Raw genomic sequence first — 19,551 nt, 5'->3', positions numbered from 1 at the left:
AGAGGAAGGCAAAAGGTTGACCAGAATGTTTACTTGTAGATACACAACCTCAATGGTTAGCTTGACGACACTTGTTACTGCATAGTTACTCTTCTCCTTAACCCAGAGGGTTAAACTTGGCTTGCCTGGGACCGTATTTATACATGTATCTATAAGGGATTGACCAATGTTTCAGCTCAGGAAAACGGCTATAAAATCTTTTCCAGATGGTATAGGACACCTCTCAGACTAAATAAGATCTCTCCAACGCTATCCCCCCTCTGCTGGCGTTGCTCGAGAGAAGTGGGTTCCCTATTACACATTCAGTGGGATTGCCCCTTGATTCAACCCTTCTGGAAAGAAGTTCACTGCCTTTCAACCCTAATCACAACCTTTACGATGGATTTCTCTCCTTCCCAAATGCTCTTACATTACTCATCTTCCCATAAGAAGACGTACCATAAATCACTAGCAATGCACTTAATAAATGCTTGTTTCTCAATATTCTTCTCCTTTCTATACTCTATGACTCCATTAAGATCTATTGACCTTGTATTAACCCTGAGATATTCACACCTCACCTAACATTCACTCATCATCACAACACAGTATCGATACGCCAACATATAGGGCCTCCCAAACAACTCCTCCCCCACATTGGTTGCCAGGGGTCCGTTGACCGCAACCGCTAGGGTGGTTCCAATTTTTATCATAGCAGGCCGAATGATTTGAATATAGACACCAGAGTGGGGAAACTTTGTTCCTCCATATTCTCTCTCTACAGGTTATTACCTTAAATCAAGGTGCAATGCCCTGTTTTCAGCTACACATTAGCATATCATTTAAGTATGGTTGTAAAAATGTTATTATACTACTTAAGCTATAAATACAGTTTAGTCTTTTGTATTCGTTGACTGCCTAAGTGAGCTCCTTCTTAGGAGCTGTGATGTACCACACTCATTTTGTATACTGTTTTGTTACTTACTATTGTATGTAACTTAAATACTATGCATACCTTTCCAATAAAGGGTGTTTGGGGAAAAAAAAACTTGGCTTGCTCCTAGCTCAAAGTTCTTCTGAATACTCCATGAATTCATCCAGGAGTAATATGCTTCATTCCCTTCGTAATACAGACCATGCAAATCTTCTTTCTCAAGAATTGTGTTTACTGTATAGATAACTTTGCAAGATGAGGTAGTTTACAGTGAATGACATAACATCTTAAAAAAATTACACCGTCTATCCTTATTGGACAATACATTAGAATGTGCCACAACTGGCAGCACTCTGCCCCCTCTAGTGGTGCTGCCCTCTCTTTTCAATTGTAAATCCATACACGTGGAACCTGAGATCAGGTCAAGAAGAAGGGTAGATCACAGACAAGATAGATCACATATCGACAATTGTAGGAAGGTGTGATGTAGTCCAGGTGCAATTTCAAAAATTTACAGGGGTTCTTCAAAAAGTTTCTGTACTTTTTTTTATTATAAAAGAAAACATGTACAGAAATCTCAAATATTATGTGTACATGAAGAGGTGTCGGAACAACAATACTGTAGTACAGAGGCAAATACTAACATTGCAACAGAAACCTTTTCATGCTGTTGCAGGGTCTCTTAGTCTCTTAATCCCTGCAGGGCAGTCCAACTTGCTTGAAGCTCTGTCTAATGATAGGACCTACATAATGTTTAACTATCATTCTGGTTCTCAGGTTGTCTTCCCGGAGAAGATAACTGTTAAGGGTGGTTAGGAAAGTTTCTTTTGGGTTCGGTTGGTAGGGGTTATGCATGTCCATGAGGACTGGTACATTGTGTCTCAAGTCCGGTAGTGGACCTAGTTAAGTTAGGTAGGGGAATAAGTGAAATGAGATGTAATCACGCAGAGAATCTGTATGTGATCAAGTTGAAATTTTAATTTTTGAGATGGGGAGGGGGGGTATGGAGGGAAGGAAAACAAGGGGAGGTGACAGAGGGGTGGATGGAGGAGAAAGAAGAGGGGGAGGAGAGAGAGTAGGAGAGAAGGAAAAAAAAAAATTCCATCTCTGACTCCTCTTCCCAGGTTTTAAAGGAGAGTAGGGGTTTCTGTTCCTAGGTTTAGTGTCCCTTGGGACTGGACAAGTTCAGGGGATCAAGGGGTAATAAAGAGTGTGGGTTAAGATTTGTGCATTGTTTTTGATTTTATCCCCCCGCCCCATTCTCAGTTTTCGATTTTTCCCCTCCTCTCCCTCCTCCATCCCTCTCTTGTGTATGCAATTAAATTAGATTTGTTAAGATAATCACTGTTACCTTATGGTAGTGATTCGAGAGCTCTGGAGTATGCAGGTGTAGTCTGGAAGTGCATCCAGCATGCCCATTTTGTACTGAATTTTGAAGGTGTGTCTCGTGAGATGTGAATTAGCTCTTCCATCTCAGCGGTTTTACGTATTCTGTGAAACCAACTTTTTTTTAACTACATTACTGTATATACTGTATATGGAAGTGCAGAAACTTTTTGAAGACCCCTCGTATTATAACGAAAGTCCAGCAAAAAAACAAACAGGCCCAGCGGGAAAGCAACCCGATAGGGAGCACTCACAAGCTGTAACAGCAAAGCGGCAGTAGAGTGGTGGACCAAGGGTGCCAACAGTGTATGTCTCAAGGAGTGTAACGCAGCCTGGCTCGTCGGCACTCAAACAGGGATGCTTCCAGGAAGGTTGACGTATCCCTGTGCATTCCCTACACTTCCGGAACCTTCCCCTGACGCTAAGCACTATCCCTGACAGCCGAGTGACCTGTCCCTACTCTAGCAACTAAAAAATGCACACCAAACCCAGGGGCCAGGGTATCAAATAATTTGTGCCTAACCCAAGATGGCCACCAGAGTCACATAGGGTGTCAGTATCCATTTAGATAGCTGCCTCCTTGAGACAGAGGAAACAATAGAGGAACTAGATTCCTCTCGACTTCCTCCTCTACCTGCAGTGCGGATGAGCACCACTCGCAGTAGGGAAAGTAGACTGCACATGCCTACACACTGGTCCTTACATGACCATTCCCATGCCCGGACTGTGCAATCAAGACTGAGTTCCCTAGTATATATGCCCTACACAGGGGGGAAAGTGAAATATACACAGGGGAAGAGATGTCACAAAAATTGTTAACCCCTGCAGCACCAGGTAGAATTTAACATAACAGCATAACTAATCATTTTACATCTTCTTACAAGTGTGCAGGGGACAGGGATACTAGACTGGTGAAGACTCAGAGCCAATGTGTGTGTGAATGAGACCAGTGGTCAGACTCTCAAATATGCTGCCATTACAGTGTGTTTTAAGATATGCTGCAGCACTTGGCATCTAAAAAAACACAAAAGAACGGTTTATGTATTACTGTATTGCAGCCAATTTTGGCATTGAATACATTTTGTGTCAGCATATAATAATTGCTATTATTCAAAGAGGTTTCTGTGTGTTATCATCGCAGACCTAACGAATAAACCTGAAATCTCACCCATAAAGAGCTGGCTTGATGGAGAGGAGGTGACATTGCGATGCACATCTCCTGGAACATGTTTGTCGATAAACCCCCAAATCACGTGGGAAGGAAATATCCAGAACAGAAGTGTGGAAAACAAGAATGAAACTCATAAAAATGGTACAAAGACCCACTTTTCTACAATCACCTTCACCGCTAGAAAGGAGCAGAACAACTCTACATTGTCATGCACAGTACATCTGAAAGGAGGATTGACCACTGCACAACAAATTACTATGAAAATTGAATGTAAGTCTTCTTGTCATCCTGAAACTACCTGAAATATGTATTATAAATGTATGATTTACCAAGTTAAGCTTTCCAGTGGCGAAAGTGGTATTAAACCCAAAACCAAAAATGTAATAATATATTGCAGCTTGCCAATCATTAGATGTGGTGGCTGCATTTGTTTACTTTTTTTAAACGTTTTTCCTTTATTTTTACCTGTTTGTTTTGGCCAGTAGCATACCTCCTGTATTAGGGTGCCCCCACTCTGGATGAAGGAGTGACAGAGACAGCAGCATTGTCCATCTGAGGGGAGGGTAACCTTAGATGTATTAGCAGATCTAGATAAACTAACAAATTGAAACCAAACTCCAGCTAACACTTTTTAAGCATTTACAGTAAGTTTTTTTCCTTTTGGGATAAAGGTTTTACATAAATAAATAAAATATGACCATTGTAAGCACCCCTGTTAGTGGAAAATGGTTTGTCTCAACCCTGTAACTGCTGCATCTGCAGGAGAGCTTGTTCCTTTAAAAAATAACAGACTTACAGGCCAGATGACCAGGTGAAAATAAGGGAAAGAAAGAAAAAAGAAAACCAATTCAGCCATCATATCTAAGAATTGTTAGGCTAAAATTTACATTGTAATAAATGAACAGAAGTTGATCAAATGATTAACTTTTGGGTAACAAGTAGATAGCCACAATGCTCCCCCCTCTCTTTCTCCAAGCAACCCCCCCCCCCCCTCCAGAAAAGTTTTCTCTGCCAGCATAACCCTCCCCTTCCTTAGCAAAAATCTCCCTCTTGGATAAATATATGTCAATAGAACAATCAAATCCCCTCAAACTCAATGATCCGCTTGGACTTTTTGCTCCGACCTCAAAGTCGTCCAGCAAAGAGCTTGCCCTCCTTCAGCAAAGATCTTCCCCCCTCTTTTAGCAAAGATCTCCTCCATCCTTCAGCAAACATCTTTCCCCTCCTTCAGCAAAAGATTGTCCCTCCCCTTCAGCAAAGATCGTCAACCTCCTTCAGCAAAGTTCTTCAACCTCCACCAACAAAGATCTTCCCTCTCCTTCAGAAAAGATCTTCAACCTCCTCCAACAAAGATATTGCCACTCCTTGAGCAAAGATTCCCCCTCCTTCAGCAAAGATCTTCAACCTTCTCCAAAGACATGCTGGTAGGTTAATTGCATCCTGTCCAAATTGGCCCTAGTATGTATGAATGTGAGTTAGGGACCTTAGATTGTAAGCTCCTTGAGGGTGTAGGGACTGATGTGAATGTATAATGTATATGTAAAGCGCTGCGTAAATTGACGGCGCTATATAAGTACCTGAAATAAATAAAAATAAAAAAATAAAACCTTCTCCAACAAAGATTTCCCCCTCCTTCAGCAAAGATCTCCCCCCTCCTTCAGCAAAGATATTTAACCTCCTTGAGCAAAGATCTACCCCCCTTCCCCCAGTTGGTCCTGTGTTCACTTTAAATACCCAATCATGTATGAGGGAAATTAAAAAAACAAGACATGATTGGTTGATTGACGTAAACACAGCTTTACCTAATTAATAAGCTCTGCTCCTTTAATACATCTCATCCAATGTTCTTTGCATGTCTGTTATCCTTTAATATTGACTGTTAGATTTAAATGAATATCTAATGGTAATAAACTTTTTTTTTCTTTTCAGCTCAAGCATTGCCTAAAGCATTTCCAGCTGCTGCAATCTACAGTGGATGTATTGCTGCTGTCGTGATAGTGATAGTGACTGGAGTTTTAATAATTTTGCTCTACAGAAAGTACGTTGTTTTAAAAGTTTCTGTTGACATACGGTATATGTTATAAATCACAGAAGCCATGTACTGTATTTCGGTATTGGGTGTGTAAATACAGACGAAGTATGTATTCTCCCACTATGTCTGTTTAAGATTTTACACTCTTACCACCTATCACGTACAGCTATCAAGCAAGCCTGACAGCTTCTGCAGCCTTTTGCATGTATGCAGACAGTCTGCATGCAGGACCGATCATCTGCAGGTAATCAATGCATGAGCAATTACATGCCAATGGTCGTAAATAGCTGTGGACACTGTCAGGCTCCATTGCTTTCAATAGGGCTTCCCGCCTGCACCTATTAGCATGGATTCTCACTGAGTCACCTGTGGGTAATTGCAAACAGCTCCATTTGCAAATCTTAAACTGGCCACTGTAAGATTTCTCTTATGGATTAATCTACCCTACCGGCTATTGTATTTTGACAGCTGCTGCATCTGCTTGGTTGCAGCCAACAATTTTGCCCCTGGCTCCTTCAATTTTCAAACTTAGGGTTGTCAAATTGGAGGTTGCTGACAGGGCCACCCATGGCCTGAATTTTGGCTGGTTTACCAGGATCCAGCTGAAATTTTCTCAGTGTAAGGCCAACTTTTCAGTACATTTCCCATTTTTTCTGTTCAATACTGCCTTGTTGTGGAATATAATTGATAAATATCTCCCATAGTCTATTTACAAGCTAATGATAATAGAATTGCTACATAGTTGCAAACTTAAACATAATGTAGCCTTATACCTAGCCAAAGTATGGAGAACAACCATTAACAACTTTACTGAAAACAATCAATTGATATTGGCCAGTAATATTGCGTACCCTTGATACAAGAGATAAACTCATAGACATTTATGAATTATATATACAGTATCTCACAAAAGTGAGTACACCCCTGACATTTTTGTAAATCTTTTCTTCTATCTTTTCATGTGACAACACTGAAGAAATGACACTTTGCTACAATGTAAAGTATTGAGTGTACAGCTTGTATAACAGTGTAAATTTGGTGTCCCCTCAAAATAACTCAACACAGCCATTAATGTCTAAACAGCTGGCAACAAAAGTGAGTACACCCCTAAGTGAAAATGTCCAAATTGGGTTCAATTAGCCATTTTGAAATATTGAAAAGCACTAGCTGCCAGGGTTGTGGACAATGTCTATGTGCCACCTAGTTTTCTCACCTACACATGGTGGGGGCTTATGTGTAACTGAGGAGAGAGCAAACTGTTTTTCTCTGAATTTTAATAAGTTCTAATCTGGGTCCTGGAGCCTGGAGACTTTATACAGCTTTGGGTGGGATGAAGCTTCTATTCCTGGGTCCACATCTTACCTGGTAACCAGAGCTTGCTATTAGTCTCAGCTATCCACAGATGTTTACTGTATATAAGCAAGCTGACTGAACTTGGACTGTCCCTTGTATATGGTTTGTCACTTCCACTACCAGTTGACCCATCCGTTCTGCTTTAAAATCTAAACCCATAAACAAACATAACAAAAGTAATATTTTGCAGCTTATCAGTCCTTTGATGTGTAGCTGCATTGGTTTTATTTTTATTTTATTTTTCCTTTATTTTCACCTGGTGATCTTGATACTAACACTCTTCCAATTGGCAATGCTCACTTGCTGTCCTTTATCTATAGAGGAGCATTATTGTTATCCTAGGGCAAGAAGAGTTTGAGAAGAACTTCTCATCTCCGTAATATAGAGTGGGTGTTCTCTAGTCCACAGAGGGAGCTGAAAAAAAGTCTAATGATCAAAATATATTTTTGAACTTCTCAAACAGATGAACTTCTCAAACATGATATGTTTAAGACACCAAAGGGAGAAACAAAAACACTTCATTGTTGGGTTTACATGCACTTTAAGGTCGATCTGGTCAAGTCCAAGATAGATTCCTATTGGGCGCTCTGGGTTCAGCATTTCAGATGTGCTAATTTGTTCTTTTCCAAATGTTGTTGAATGACCACAATTATTTGGACATATTAGTCCATCAAACAATCACAAAGTGAAACATTCAGATAAGAAGAAATTAATTCTGGTTGGGCTACTGACCTTTGCTCTTGGCTTTATACTGTTCAGTAATACATGAGTAAAACCTACAGTTTTGGTACTCTATTTTCAACACAAATCCTTTTCTGCAATTTCCTTTTTACATTTTCAGAAGAAAGATAAAGGAGAATAAAGAAGCTTCGAGGCAGATCCATGCTGATGTTGTTGATCATATATACGTCAATTCAGAAATGTATTCTAATGTAAGTTATCCTAGCAAATGTTTTCTGTTATATTTCTGGGTGCTGGTTTTTTTTTTTTCCAAGACAAAAAAATAAAATTACACCCAAGCACTAAACTCCCCCCCCTAAAAAAAAAATGTTCGATCTTGGGCAGCACAGTGGTTGGGTGGTTAGTTCCTCTGCCTAGCAGCACTAGGGTCACTGGTTTGAATCCTAACCATGACACCACCAGCCTGGAGATTGCACGTTCTCCTTGTGCCGGTGTGGGTTTCCTCCGGGTATTTCGGTTTACTATCACACTCCAAAGACATGCCGGTAGGTTAATTGGCTCCTGTCCAAATTGTCCCTAGTATGTTTATGTATGAATGTGAGTTAGGGACATTAGATTGTAAGCTTTTTGAGGGAAGGGACGGATGTAAATGTACAATATATATGTAATGTGATGGGCTATATAAGTACCTGTAATAAATAAACAGTGTGCTCCATGCACACACAAGAATTTAAATATACCCGCCAGGGATGCCTACGTAGGAAAATGTTGCTTGACATGTTGACATGTTGCATGCTGTCATTTACATCGGAATGAGAGCAATAGTTCTTTGGCCACGTTTCATGGTTAACTCCAAACTGCTGGTCTGTAGGGGCTTTTAAAGCGTTGCCTATAGAAAATATAGGGTACTGAAGTTTGCTGTCGTTTTGCAGGCACGTGCAAATTTAAACCATGACATGTTGCATATCTTTGTACTCAGTGCAACCTCATCTTTTATAGTTTACAAAAAAATTGGGTAATATATTGAACTTACAGTCAGGTCCATAAATATTGGGACATCGACACAATTCTAATCTTTTTGGCTCTATACACCACCACAATGGATTTGAAATAAAACAAACAAGATGTGCTTTAACTGCAGACTTTCAGCTTTAACTTGAGGGTATTTACATCCAAATCAGGTGAACGGTGTAAGAATTACAACAGTTTGTATATGTGCCTCCCACTTTTTAAGTGACCAAAAGTAATGGGACAGATTAACAATCATTCAACAAACTTTCACTTTTTAATACTTGGTTGCAAATCCTTAAAACTAGATGTGTACCTCAAAATGGGATTTTAAGGGCAATGCAGAAATTGGCAGTGTTGAATTATAGTTAAAAAGAAGTTTATTGATACAAAAACGAATAGGATATACATGAACATACACATTGATCTAGTTAAGAATAATTATAAAAACATCAGATATATGGAAACATATGATGCATCCTACTGCTAGTTACAAGTACCACCCCCGATAGGTGTGATGGCGTCCTGATAGCAGATTTCCAACGCGTTTCAACTTATTGTAAGGATAAAGTCTTCCTCAGGGAGGGACTGCATCACATTCTAAAATTTTAAGTAACAGCATGATTATTGGTATATACTTAAATATTTGTTTGTTACCTATATCTACAGAAATCGCATTACAACAGAAAAGTATTATATGCGACTTACATTTGCGACTACAGAAATCGCATTACAACAGAAAAGTATTATATGCGACTTACATTTGCATTTAACTGTGAAAAATCGCTTTCCCAGTGCTGGCAGGGGTCCTAACACGTGATTGTCAATGCTGCTCAAATATCCTCTACGGGATGGCCTGGTATATTGTGAAGAAAGCAGTATTTGGCAGTCGTGATAATTAAACAACTGAAAAACATGAAGGTATAAGGGAAATGCTAAGAAATTGAACATCAAAAAGGTCAAAGAATGGAAATAATGGTGATTCGTAGGGGAAATAAGGTTCCCCAGGGCCATCATAGAGTAAAAGAGATCAAATACCTTAAATTGATTGTGTCAGGTGTATTGTTCCAAGTGGCAGGGAGCTCTGGTCCTGGAGTACCTCTCTGTAACAAAGCCAGTTGTGGAATGCTGCCTGTGGCCATCCCTGGCGTCCTAATATATGGGGTGTGGGCGTGGCTAAGTGATGGGCGTAGCCCTATTCTAGGTAGAGTCTCACATTCATTGGTGGTGCAGTGGAGGGGGTGCGACTTCAATTGGCTGCTGTCACTGTTTAGAGGAAGCACCTTTGTACAATGTATTGAGGGGAAGCGTCCAGAAGCTTCCCTGTTGTCTAGGTAGCAGACGCTTGGACCTCCTCCAAAAAAAAAAAAAAAAAAAATTCCTTTTCTCCTCCCCGTGACGTGAAGCCTATTGCTTACACGTAGCCCATGTAGTATGGGCTCGGGGTGAGGTGGGGAGAGAGGTGCGTCTGGTTGCCGGGGCAATGTGCATATGACGTTGGGGTCACATGGCCCCGACGTCAGTTCCTAAAAGAGGGAGGGGCGCCGTGTGACTCCACAGCGCTATTGAGCAGTCTTATCCATGTTAAACTGGGCATCGGGGCATAGTAGCCCCGCTGTCTGAAAAAAAAAAAAAATAAAAAAAAAAAAAAGTAAAAAAGTATCAGACTATGCACAGCGGTATATGGGGTACTGTTCTATGCTGATGTCATAGATGTCACCAAGATATACAGTGACAAGTATGACAAAAAGTAGCAGGTCTATACTCCCTCATTGGAGATGGAAAAAGGAAGGAAGAAAAATTGTATAAAAGAATTGCAAAGAATTGTTTGAAATGGGGATAGTACTGATGAAATATGAAATATATATAATAAGAGAATGTGAAGGGAGATTTTTATTCTTAAATATGCCCAAACCTCTTTATGATGATTGTACTGTCATTGAGCGAATGGCAGAACATCAAAATTAGGGCTTATAACCACCGACACAGTAGGAAATCCCGGGGCATCAAAATAAGATCTGACGCCTTCGGGGTATTCGGGCCATGATGTTGCGTCATGGCCCCCCCCTGTGCCGGGTAGGGATAGTGGGCAGAATGGCAACGGTATCATTGGCCCTTTGTTTCAGCACTGAGAGGCAGATTCATATGGCACAGTCGCATGAAAAAAATGCATCTGCAGAAATAACAGCAATTAACATAATACTGTATAAAAAATAGTTACACAAAAGAGATTACAGTAATTACAGTAAATAAGTTTAGTTAGAAAAACTCTCCTATATAGTTTCTGACTGGGTAGGGTGTAGAGTCTTAGCAGTTTAAGACATATGATCATCAATGGGGAGATAATGGGCTTATGGTGTTGTGGAGGGAGCCCTCTGTTTCTCCGCAAGGGGTACTGGAATAGAACTCCAGTTCTAGAAAAGCAGAGGTGCAAGAGAACAAAGAAGGTGAGATAAAAATTATGTTAATCCGTTTTCCCCGAGCTGAAGCCCTCCAAGAAGGGTCTGAAACTTTCGGTTTCATTTAGGCCTGGGGGGGTAGTGGCCCTAAGGTACCTTATCCAGCGCATTTCACGCTGGAGGAGGACCTTGTTCCAGTCTCCCCCCCTGAGTGGCAAATGAATCCTATCAAGGACTGTGAAGTTCACCGAGGGTAATCGGTAATTGTGATATCTGGCAACATGCCTTCCCAAAGGCAGATACAAGTTGCCGATTTGCATACTTTGCATATGTTTGTCGACACGTTTTCTAAATTCCTGTCTTGTTTTGCCCACGTAGAAGGCACCACACTGGCACTGCATGAGGTATACCACACCCTGCGTCTTGCAATTGGCAAAATGACGCAGGGAAAAACTTTCCCCATTAGGCAGTGCCAGTGTGGTCCTCCTACCGATGACTGGACATTGGGCACAGGAACCACATGGGTATGTACCCCATGTTTTACAGGGGTCCTTTCTTGCCGTGCCCTTGTACTCACTTTGGATGAGTGCATTTCCTATTGAGCCAGGTTTTCTATAGGTGATTTGGGGTTTAGGACCAATTAGTCCTTTCAGGATTGGATCATCTGTAAGGATGGACCAATATTTGGAGATAATTTTATTAATTTTAAAATGCTCATTAGAAAATCTCACAATAATCCTTGTAGTGTCGTCTTCTTTGGTTGGTTTCTTTGAGAAGATTAAATCCCTTCTATTGGTTTGCTTAACTCGGTTGAACGCTTTTTTTAAAGAGGATTTGGAGTAGCCTCTGTTCATGAGCCTAATGGTAAGTTTGTCCGCTTCATGTTGAAAGTCTTCGTTGTTACTGCAGTTTCTTTAAAGGCGGAGAAACTGGCTATAGGGAATGGATCTTTTCAGAGGTTCCGGGTGAAAGCTGTTTGCATGCAACAGGGTGTTGCCAGCAGTCTCCTTTCTGTAAAGTTTACTTGATAGTCCGCCCTCAGAGTTTTTAAAGATGGTAATGTCCAGGAAATTTACTTCATGGGTGCAAATCCTTTGCAGTCAATTACAGCCTGAAGTTTGGAACGCATAGACATCACCAGACGCTGGGTTTCATCCCTGGTGATGCTCTGCCAGGCCTCTACTGCAACTGTCTTCAGTTCCTGCCTGTTCTTGGGGCATTTTCACTTCAGTTTTGTCTTCAGCAAGTGAAATGCATGCTCAATCGGATTCAGGTCAGGTAATTGACTTGGCCATTGCATAACATTCCACTTCTTTCCCTTAAAAAACTCTTTGGTTGCTTTCGCAGTATGCTTCAGGTCATTGTCCATCTGCACTGTGAAGCACCATCCAATGAGTTTTGAAGCATTTTGCTGAATATGAGCAGATAATATTGCCCGAAACACTTCAGAATTCATCCTGCTGCTTTTGTCAGCAGTCACATCATCAATAAATACAAGAGAACCAGTTCCATTGGCAGCCATACATGCCCACGCCATGACACTACCACCACCATGCTTCACTGATGAGGCGGTATGCTTTGGATCATGAGCAGTTCCTTTCCTTCTCCATACTCTTCTCTTCCCATCACCAGGGCCGGACTGGCCTACCGGGATAGCGGGAAATATCCCGGTAGGCTGCCTGCTCTGAGGCCGCTGTCAGCTGGGAGCTTTGTAACTTTTTTTTTTTTTTTTTAAAGAAGAGCTGAGCGAGAAGCGGCTGTGCTGTGAACAGGAGGCGGGGCTGGCTGAGGAAATATGTAGCAGGGAGGGCTGGAGGAGCAAGTGACCATCGTGCAGCAGACAGTGTAACCCCCCTCCCTCTCCAGCCCGCCACATTTAAAAGTGCAGAGGTGCTGGATTGGGGCCGTCAGGAGGGAGATACAGTACCAGAAGCCGAGGAGATAGAGGAAGGTACAGTATGACCACAGCCTCAGCCAAACGAATCCTGCAGCACACAAGAGCTCTGGCTGAATGGAAACAAGATCGTCTGGAGCAGATGTAATGCTGGCTGGCCGGTGTCATCCAGAAATCTATGCCTTCGGGCAGTGTGCAGGTTACTATCAGCCTCCCCTCCCTCCTGTCTGGCTCTGTACTTGTTTTTTTTAGCTTCCTAACCTGCACACTGATAAGATATCTGGGAGACCTGCAGCCAGCATTCTGTGTCCAGTGAAGGGTCACACATGGCTATCTGTTAACCATTTCAGCTCAGCTATTTAGCCAGAGCTCTGTGTGTTCTGCACAGTTTGATTTTTTTGGATGATTTACTGCTGATTCAGGCTGGAAGCTTCACAGACTCATTAACTGTTTAAAGTTCTCCACTAATCCTGACCACTTGACTGTAAGACAATTTGAATTTTGGAAATTGGATGTGTTGCTGTCTTCTGGCACTTAGTTGTACTTTAAAAGGAGGATTACTAACTTGATCTTGAAGAGCTGGTTTAAGTAGAGTGGCGCAGCCCTACTATATGCTTTTACACAGAGTTCAGCCATACATGCATTCCCTGCCCATCTCCTGTATCATGTCTGCAGTAAGGATGAGCTCCGGCGTGTTCGCACAGCCCATGTGCAGAGCCCGCCAGGAAGTCGGCGCTGCGCTAATCACAGTGAGCGGCTGCAGAGATCGGGAAATGTCTCACTGCCTGTGATTAGCACAGCACAGTGCCAACTTCCTGGCTGGCTCTGCCCGTGGGCTGTGCAAACACGCCGGAGCTCATCCTTATTCTGCAGTCTCTGACCATCTCCTCTAATGTGTCTGCAATCTCAGACCATCTCCTGTATCATGTCTGCAGTCTCTGACCATCTCCTGTATCATGTCTGCAGTCTCTGACCATCTCCTGTATCATGTCTGCAGTCTCTGACCATCTCTTGTATCATGTCTGCAGTCTCTGACCATCTCCTGTATCATGTCTGCAGTCTCTGACCATCTCCTGTATCATGTCTGCAGTCTCTGACCATCTCCTGTACTATGTCTGCAGTCTCTGACCATCTCCTGTATCATGTCTGCAGTCTCTGATCATCTCCTGTATCATGTCTGCAGTCTCTGATCATCTCCTGTATCATGTCTGCAGTCTCTAAACATCTCTTGTATCATGTCTGCAGTCTCTGACCATCTCTTGTATCATGTCTGCAGTCTCTGACCATCTCCTGTATCATGTCTGCAGTCTCTGACCATCTCCTCTAATGTGTCTGCAGTCTCTGACCATCTCCTCTAATGTGTCTGCAGTCTCTGACCATCTCTTGTATCATGTTCACAATCTCTGACCATCTCTTGTATCATGTTCACAATCTCTGACCATCTATTGTATCATGTTCACAATCTCTGACCATCTATTGTAGTGTGTCTTACACACATACAAAAATGACATTTAAATCCTGCAAGGCTATTTAAAAACACCTGAACATATTCAAAAAATATGGGGATTTGGTCACACTATATGGCAGCCCACTTACTGCGTCAAAGTACCCCTTAATTAGTGGGTCCTACACTAGTAAAAGAATGAAAGGTCCTGCGTCTCAACCATGGGAGATACACTCCTCTTTTATGGGAGAACTGAAGGGACTCCTCCTATGAACTGGTGGACACTAATAAGAGGTAATGGGGGGGGGGGGGTGGAGTTCTCCCATAAAGAGGAGTGTATCTCCAATGGTTGAGACGCAGGATCTTTCATTCTTTTATTAGTGTAGGACCCACTAATTAAGGGGTACTTTGATGCAGTAAGTGGGCTGTCATATAGTGTGACCAAATCCCCATTTTTTTTGAATATGTTCGGGTTTTTTTAAATATCCTTGCAGGATTTAAATGTCATTTTTGTATGTGTGCACTGTAATATTTTTACTGTTTGTTGGTCTTATCAGCACCATCTTGAATGTAAACGCATTGTAGGGTGAGCCCCCCCAAGTATGATTTTGTTTTTTTACACATACAGAACTCGCATCGTGTGTGTGTGTAGATAGATAGATAGATAGATAGATAGATAGATAGATAGATAGATAGATAGATAGATAGATAGATAGATAGATAGATAGATAGATCTCTATCATTTTATGCAATAAATGGGCATGTAGCCATTTACTTTCCGGAAAGAGGGAGAGGAAAGGGGGCAAGAAAGGAAATGAGAGAGGGAAAAAAGAGAGAATGCATGGAAAAGAGGGGAAGAGACATAATAAGAGAGAGAACAAGAAAGATGGATAGAGGGAGAGATGGGGAAAAAAACAAGAAATTATGATAGAGAGAAATAAAGGGGAAAGAAAGGAGAACAAAGAGGAGTGGTACATCCTAAAATGTACCATAAGGGGTTTAATACAGTATGAGTGGAAGAGACTCGGGGAGCGCTAAATATCCGCCGGTTAGGGGTGCAATTTACTTGCCTACCTTGGGTGCTGACAACCCACGCTACGTCCCTGGGGCTGGTATGAAATTATTTCCAGGGCTGGTTTTTATCCCCAGTCCGGCCCTGCCCATCACTCTGGTACAAGTTGATCTTGGTCTCATCTGTCCATAGGATGTTGTTTCAGAACTGTGAAGGCTTTTTTAGATGTTGTTTGGCAAACTCTAATCTGGCCTTCCTGTTTTTGAGGCTCACCAATGGTTTACATCTTGTGGTGAACCCTCTGTATTCACTCTGGTGAAGTCTTCTCTTGATTGTTGACTTTGACACACATACACCTACCTCCTGGAGAGTGTTCTTGATCTGGCCAACTGTTGTGAAGGGTGTTTTCTTCACCAGGGAAAGAATTCTTCGGTCATCCACCACAGTTGTTTTCCGTGGTCTTCCGGGTCTTTTGGTGTTTCTGAGCTCACCGGTGCGTTCTTTCTTTTTAAGGATGTTCCAAACAGTTGATTTGGCCACACCTAATGTTTTTGCTATCTCTCTGATGGGTTTGTTTTGTTTTTTCAGCCTAATGATGGCTTGCTTCACTGATAGTGACAGCTCTTTGGATTTCATATTGAGAGTTGACAGCAACTGATTCCAAATGCAAATAGCACACTTGAAATGAACTCTGGCCCTTTTATCTGCTCCTTGTAAATGGGATAATGAGTGAATAACACACACCTGGCCATGGAACAGCTGAGCAGCCAATTGTCCCATTACTTTTGGTCCCTTAAAAAGTGGGAGGCACATATACAAACTGTTGTAATTATACACTGTTCACCTGATTTGGATGTAAATACCCTCAAATTAAAGCTGAAAGTCTGCAGTTAAAGCACATCTTGTTTGTTTCATTTCAGATCAATTGTGGTGGTGTATAGAGTCAAAAAGATTAGAATTGTGTCAATGTCCCAATATTTATGGACCTGACTGTATATATAAAGAAAGTGCGGCTCTAAACAAATTATGAAATAAAGTACAATACTGTGCAGTCAAAACAATATACATAATCAGTATAAAAGTTCAGAAAAAGAGACCATAAATGTGTCTGAAAACACATCTAAACAGTGTAATAATACATATAAATTAAGTGCAATCCTGTGCAAGCAACATTGCTATATGACAAATATCAAACTAAAGTCCATTTGAAAGATCTCATCGAAAAATCCACGCTAAAAGTGAAGATCAATGACACCCATCACCAGAGCTAAATTGGAGGCTTATAAGAAAGCCGGCGACCACCCTTACTCAGGGGGGTCAATCAGTGCTTAATCGGATCTACAATCCACTGAAGGGAAGCCCCGATGTCATCTCTAAATGCCGCAGATGTTGTATAACGGAAGGCCCACAGTGAACCAGGAAGCGATGTCAGAAGACCATCAATGGAGCTTGATGCCAGAGTATATTTAAAATACAAAACTCCACATAGTGTGATACTGTATTGACATCCAATTTATTAAAATCGTAGTGTGCTTACATTGAAATAGTAGAAATAGGCATGTAGGCATATCAAATTCCAAACTGCTCAATTCCCCTCATGAAAAATGGCGAACAGCTTTCGGACATGCACAGCAGCGTGTGTACGTACCTCCCTCCGATGTGTTTCGTCATAGGTGACGTCATCAGGGGTGACTTTAGTTTGATATTTGTTTTGAAATGGACTTTAGTTTATTATTTGTCATACATCAACTTTGCTTGCACAGGATTGCACTTTATTTATATGTATTATTACACTTTGTAGATGTGTTTTGAGACACATTTGTGGTCTCTTTTTCAGAACTTTTATACTGATTATGCATACTGTTTTGACTGCACAGTATTGCACTTTATTTCATTATTGTGCCTGGTATCTGGGTTATAGTGCACATCTGCTAGTTATTTATTTCCAAGCGTAGATATATTTTTCTTTTTAATATATTGAACTTGTGTTCCCTAATATTAACTTTAGTGTATTTTACTGCAATTTCCCAGTTGATAATGCATTGGGTGAATGCCATGCGACATAAAAAAAAGGAACTGATACCATTTTATTTTCCAGGGTCTCTTCTTTCAGAATATATATACTGTTTGGGAGTTTTACCTAATCTTCAGACTTGAAATGATTTTTAACATGTGTGGAAAAAAAAGGGTTAAAGAGGTTCTTTGGCCTCAAAGGCAATTTAAAGCCTACTGCACCCCCAAAAACTGCTTGTACTATTTGCCATTCCCATTGACAGGAAGTTAAAAACTTTTCTCACTTATCCCTTCTCTTTAATTTTATAACATTATTGCTGACAAGTCCCTTGTATTCTACTATACATATGGAAATCTTTGTTGCATACAGTTTAAATTATTTAACTCTCTTCTAGGGTCCACAGGAATTTGGGAAGATTCCTCAACAGGACCAACAGCCACTTTCAGAAGATGGATCTGTACATCTGAATTTCCAAAATTTACAATACATGAGCATTGACTTTTCAAAGCTGAAACCAACAGTTACAAACACAGATACGGAGGAAATCGAGTATTCTGTGGTTAAATATACAAACTGAGAATGTATTTTTTTAATAAAGACCAGTTTCAAAGTATACAAATACCTATGGACATAGAACACCGGACTGTCCTTTTTGGAATGCATATGAAAATGTATATGATATAAAATATTCAGCTATAATTCCAGACTGATTTTAAAGTACCAGAGAAAAACATTTGTGTGCAGGGCAAATAAAACACAGGGGAAAACCCATAAACCCCTAGAACAGTGATGGCAAACCTTGGCATCCCAAATGTTTTGGAACTACATTTCCCATGATGCTCAACTACACTGCAGAGTGCATGAGCATCATGGGAAATGTAGTTCCAAAACATCTTGGGTGCAAAGGTTCACTATCACTGGCCTAGATAGTTGAGCGCTGTTCCAAGCAAAGATCCTACAATGCTCCAGTGATTCCCATTGCCAGGGTTGAGAGAGCCCGTCCTAGCTCTGAATACACATATGGGAAGGAAGTCTCATTTGAGCACTGCCAGCATGGACGTACATAGATCAGGCTGTTTAAAGACAGTTATACCAATTGCTGGTGTAGTCCATGGGTGCTTCTTGTGGATGCATATTTACATGCCTCACAGTGGTTGCACGTTTGTACACCTGATGGGTTTGTGCAGGCCTTTTCAGCCATGTTGAGAACATCTATTGATCCCTCTGCTTGCTCTGCAATTATATGTTGTATTCTGTTTTTTAAAGTATAGTAACCCAGAATAGAAACTTCCATGAAGAAGGAGTTTACAGTAGCAATCCCGAAACATGTTGGGCAATACAGGATACCTATATGAACTGACCACAGCATGACTCTGGCAGCATATGGGGACACCTGTACCCACTGGGTTTGATTGTATTTTTCAATTGTGTATAACAATACCAATATTATATGTACACGTATATCCTGTATTTATTACTGCAGGGCTATGTTTGTCTACGCTCTATATTAATAAAAGTGACGTCAATGCCTTTTAAATTAAGTTTACTGTTCCTTGCTCAACTTTCCGCCTTTAAAGTCCAAGGGGATCATTCTAGTGCAATTTCACATCTCTTCATATGGGAACGAAGAGGATAAAATGATGCCCTCAAGGAAAAACAGCCCAGATGGAAAGGAAAGTGAAAACAGCTTCAGCCCGACTCCTCCAAGGCCACCTACAGGGTGAAACGTATCTGAGGGTGTGGCCTGGGAGGAGCAGGCTGAAGCTGTTATCACTTTTCTTTCCATCTGGCTCTTTTTCCTGGCGTGCCCCATTTCATCCTCTTCCATCCCACAGGAGCAAGCCCAGACTCATTATAACAATGTAGCTGAGAATTACAGGTCTCTTAGAAAGCCCATTGAGTATTTTACAGCCTTAAATATTATCCTGTACTTGACTGTTGCTTGGCTTCTTTTTCTTTTGACCCCTTCCACAGGGGGGTGGAATCTGTCTAAGTGGATCCGCCTGCTCAGTAGAGGATCTCTCCGCTGATCCCCGATGAGCAGGCAGATGACAAGTCCATGTCCACTCCGCTATGCAGAGCGGACACGGACACAGCCCGCTGTTTTCTATGGGCGGTCTGAATGTCTGTTTCCATTTGATTGTCATCCTATCCGCTGGACAGATGGTGAATGTATCCCTATCCATCTGTTTTTAGCGGACCGGATTGGATGCCAATGGGTGACGGTGGACACATGTCCATTGA

General features: G+C 41.4%; 1 protein-coding gene across 1 annotated transcript in view; it reads left to right on the top strand.

The window, feature by feature from the left end:
* LOC141110488 (sialic acid-binding Ig-like lectin 14) overlaps positions 1-18,844 on the top strand; it is a 30,239-nt gene extending 11,395 nt beyond the window's left edge. Inside the window, exons 4-7 of the mRNA XM_073601855.1 lie at positions 3,441-3,740; positions 5,400-5,508; positions 7,697-7,787; positions 17,702-18,844. Coding sequence (XP_073457956.1) covers positions 3,441-3,740; positions 5,400-5,508; positions 7,697-7,787; positions 17,702-17,884 — 683 coding nt within the window. The 3' untranslated portion in view covers positions 17,885-18,844. The remainder of the gene's footprint in view (positions 1-3,440; positions 3,741-5,399; positions 5,509-7,696; positions 7,788-17,701) is intronic.
* Positions 18,845-19,551: the final 707 nt, after the last annotated feature.

The sequence above is a fragment of the Aquarana catesbeiana genome, linkage group LG10 (assembly GCF_042186555.1).
Source record: "Aquarana catesbeiana isolate 2022-GZ linkage group LG10, ASM4218655v1, whole genome shotgun sequence".
Lineage (NCBI taxonomy): Eukaryota > Metazoa > Chordata > Amphibia > Anura > Ranidae > Aquarana > Aquarana catesbeiana.
The sequence above is the reverse complement of the archived record's forward strand: the minus strand, read 5'-3'. Positions and strand labels throughout refer to the sequence as shown.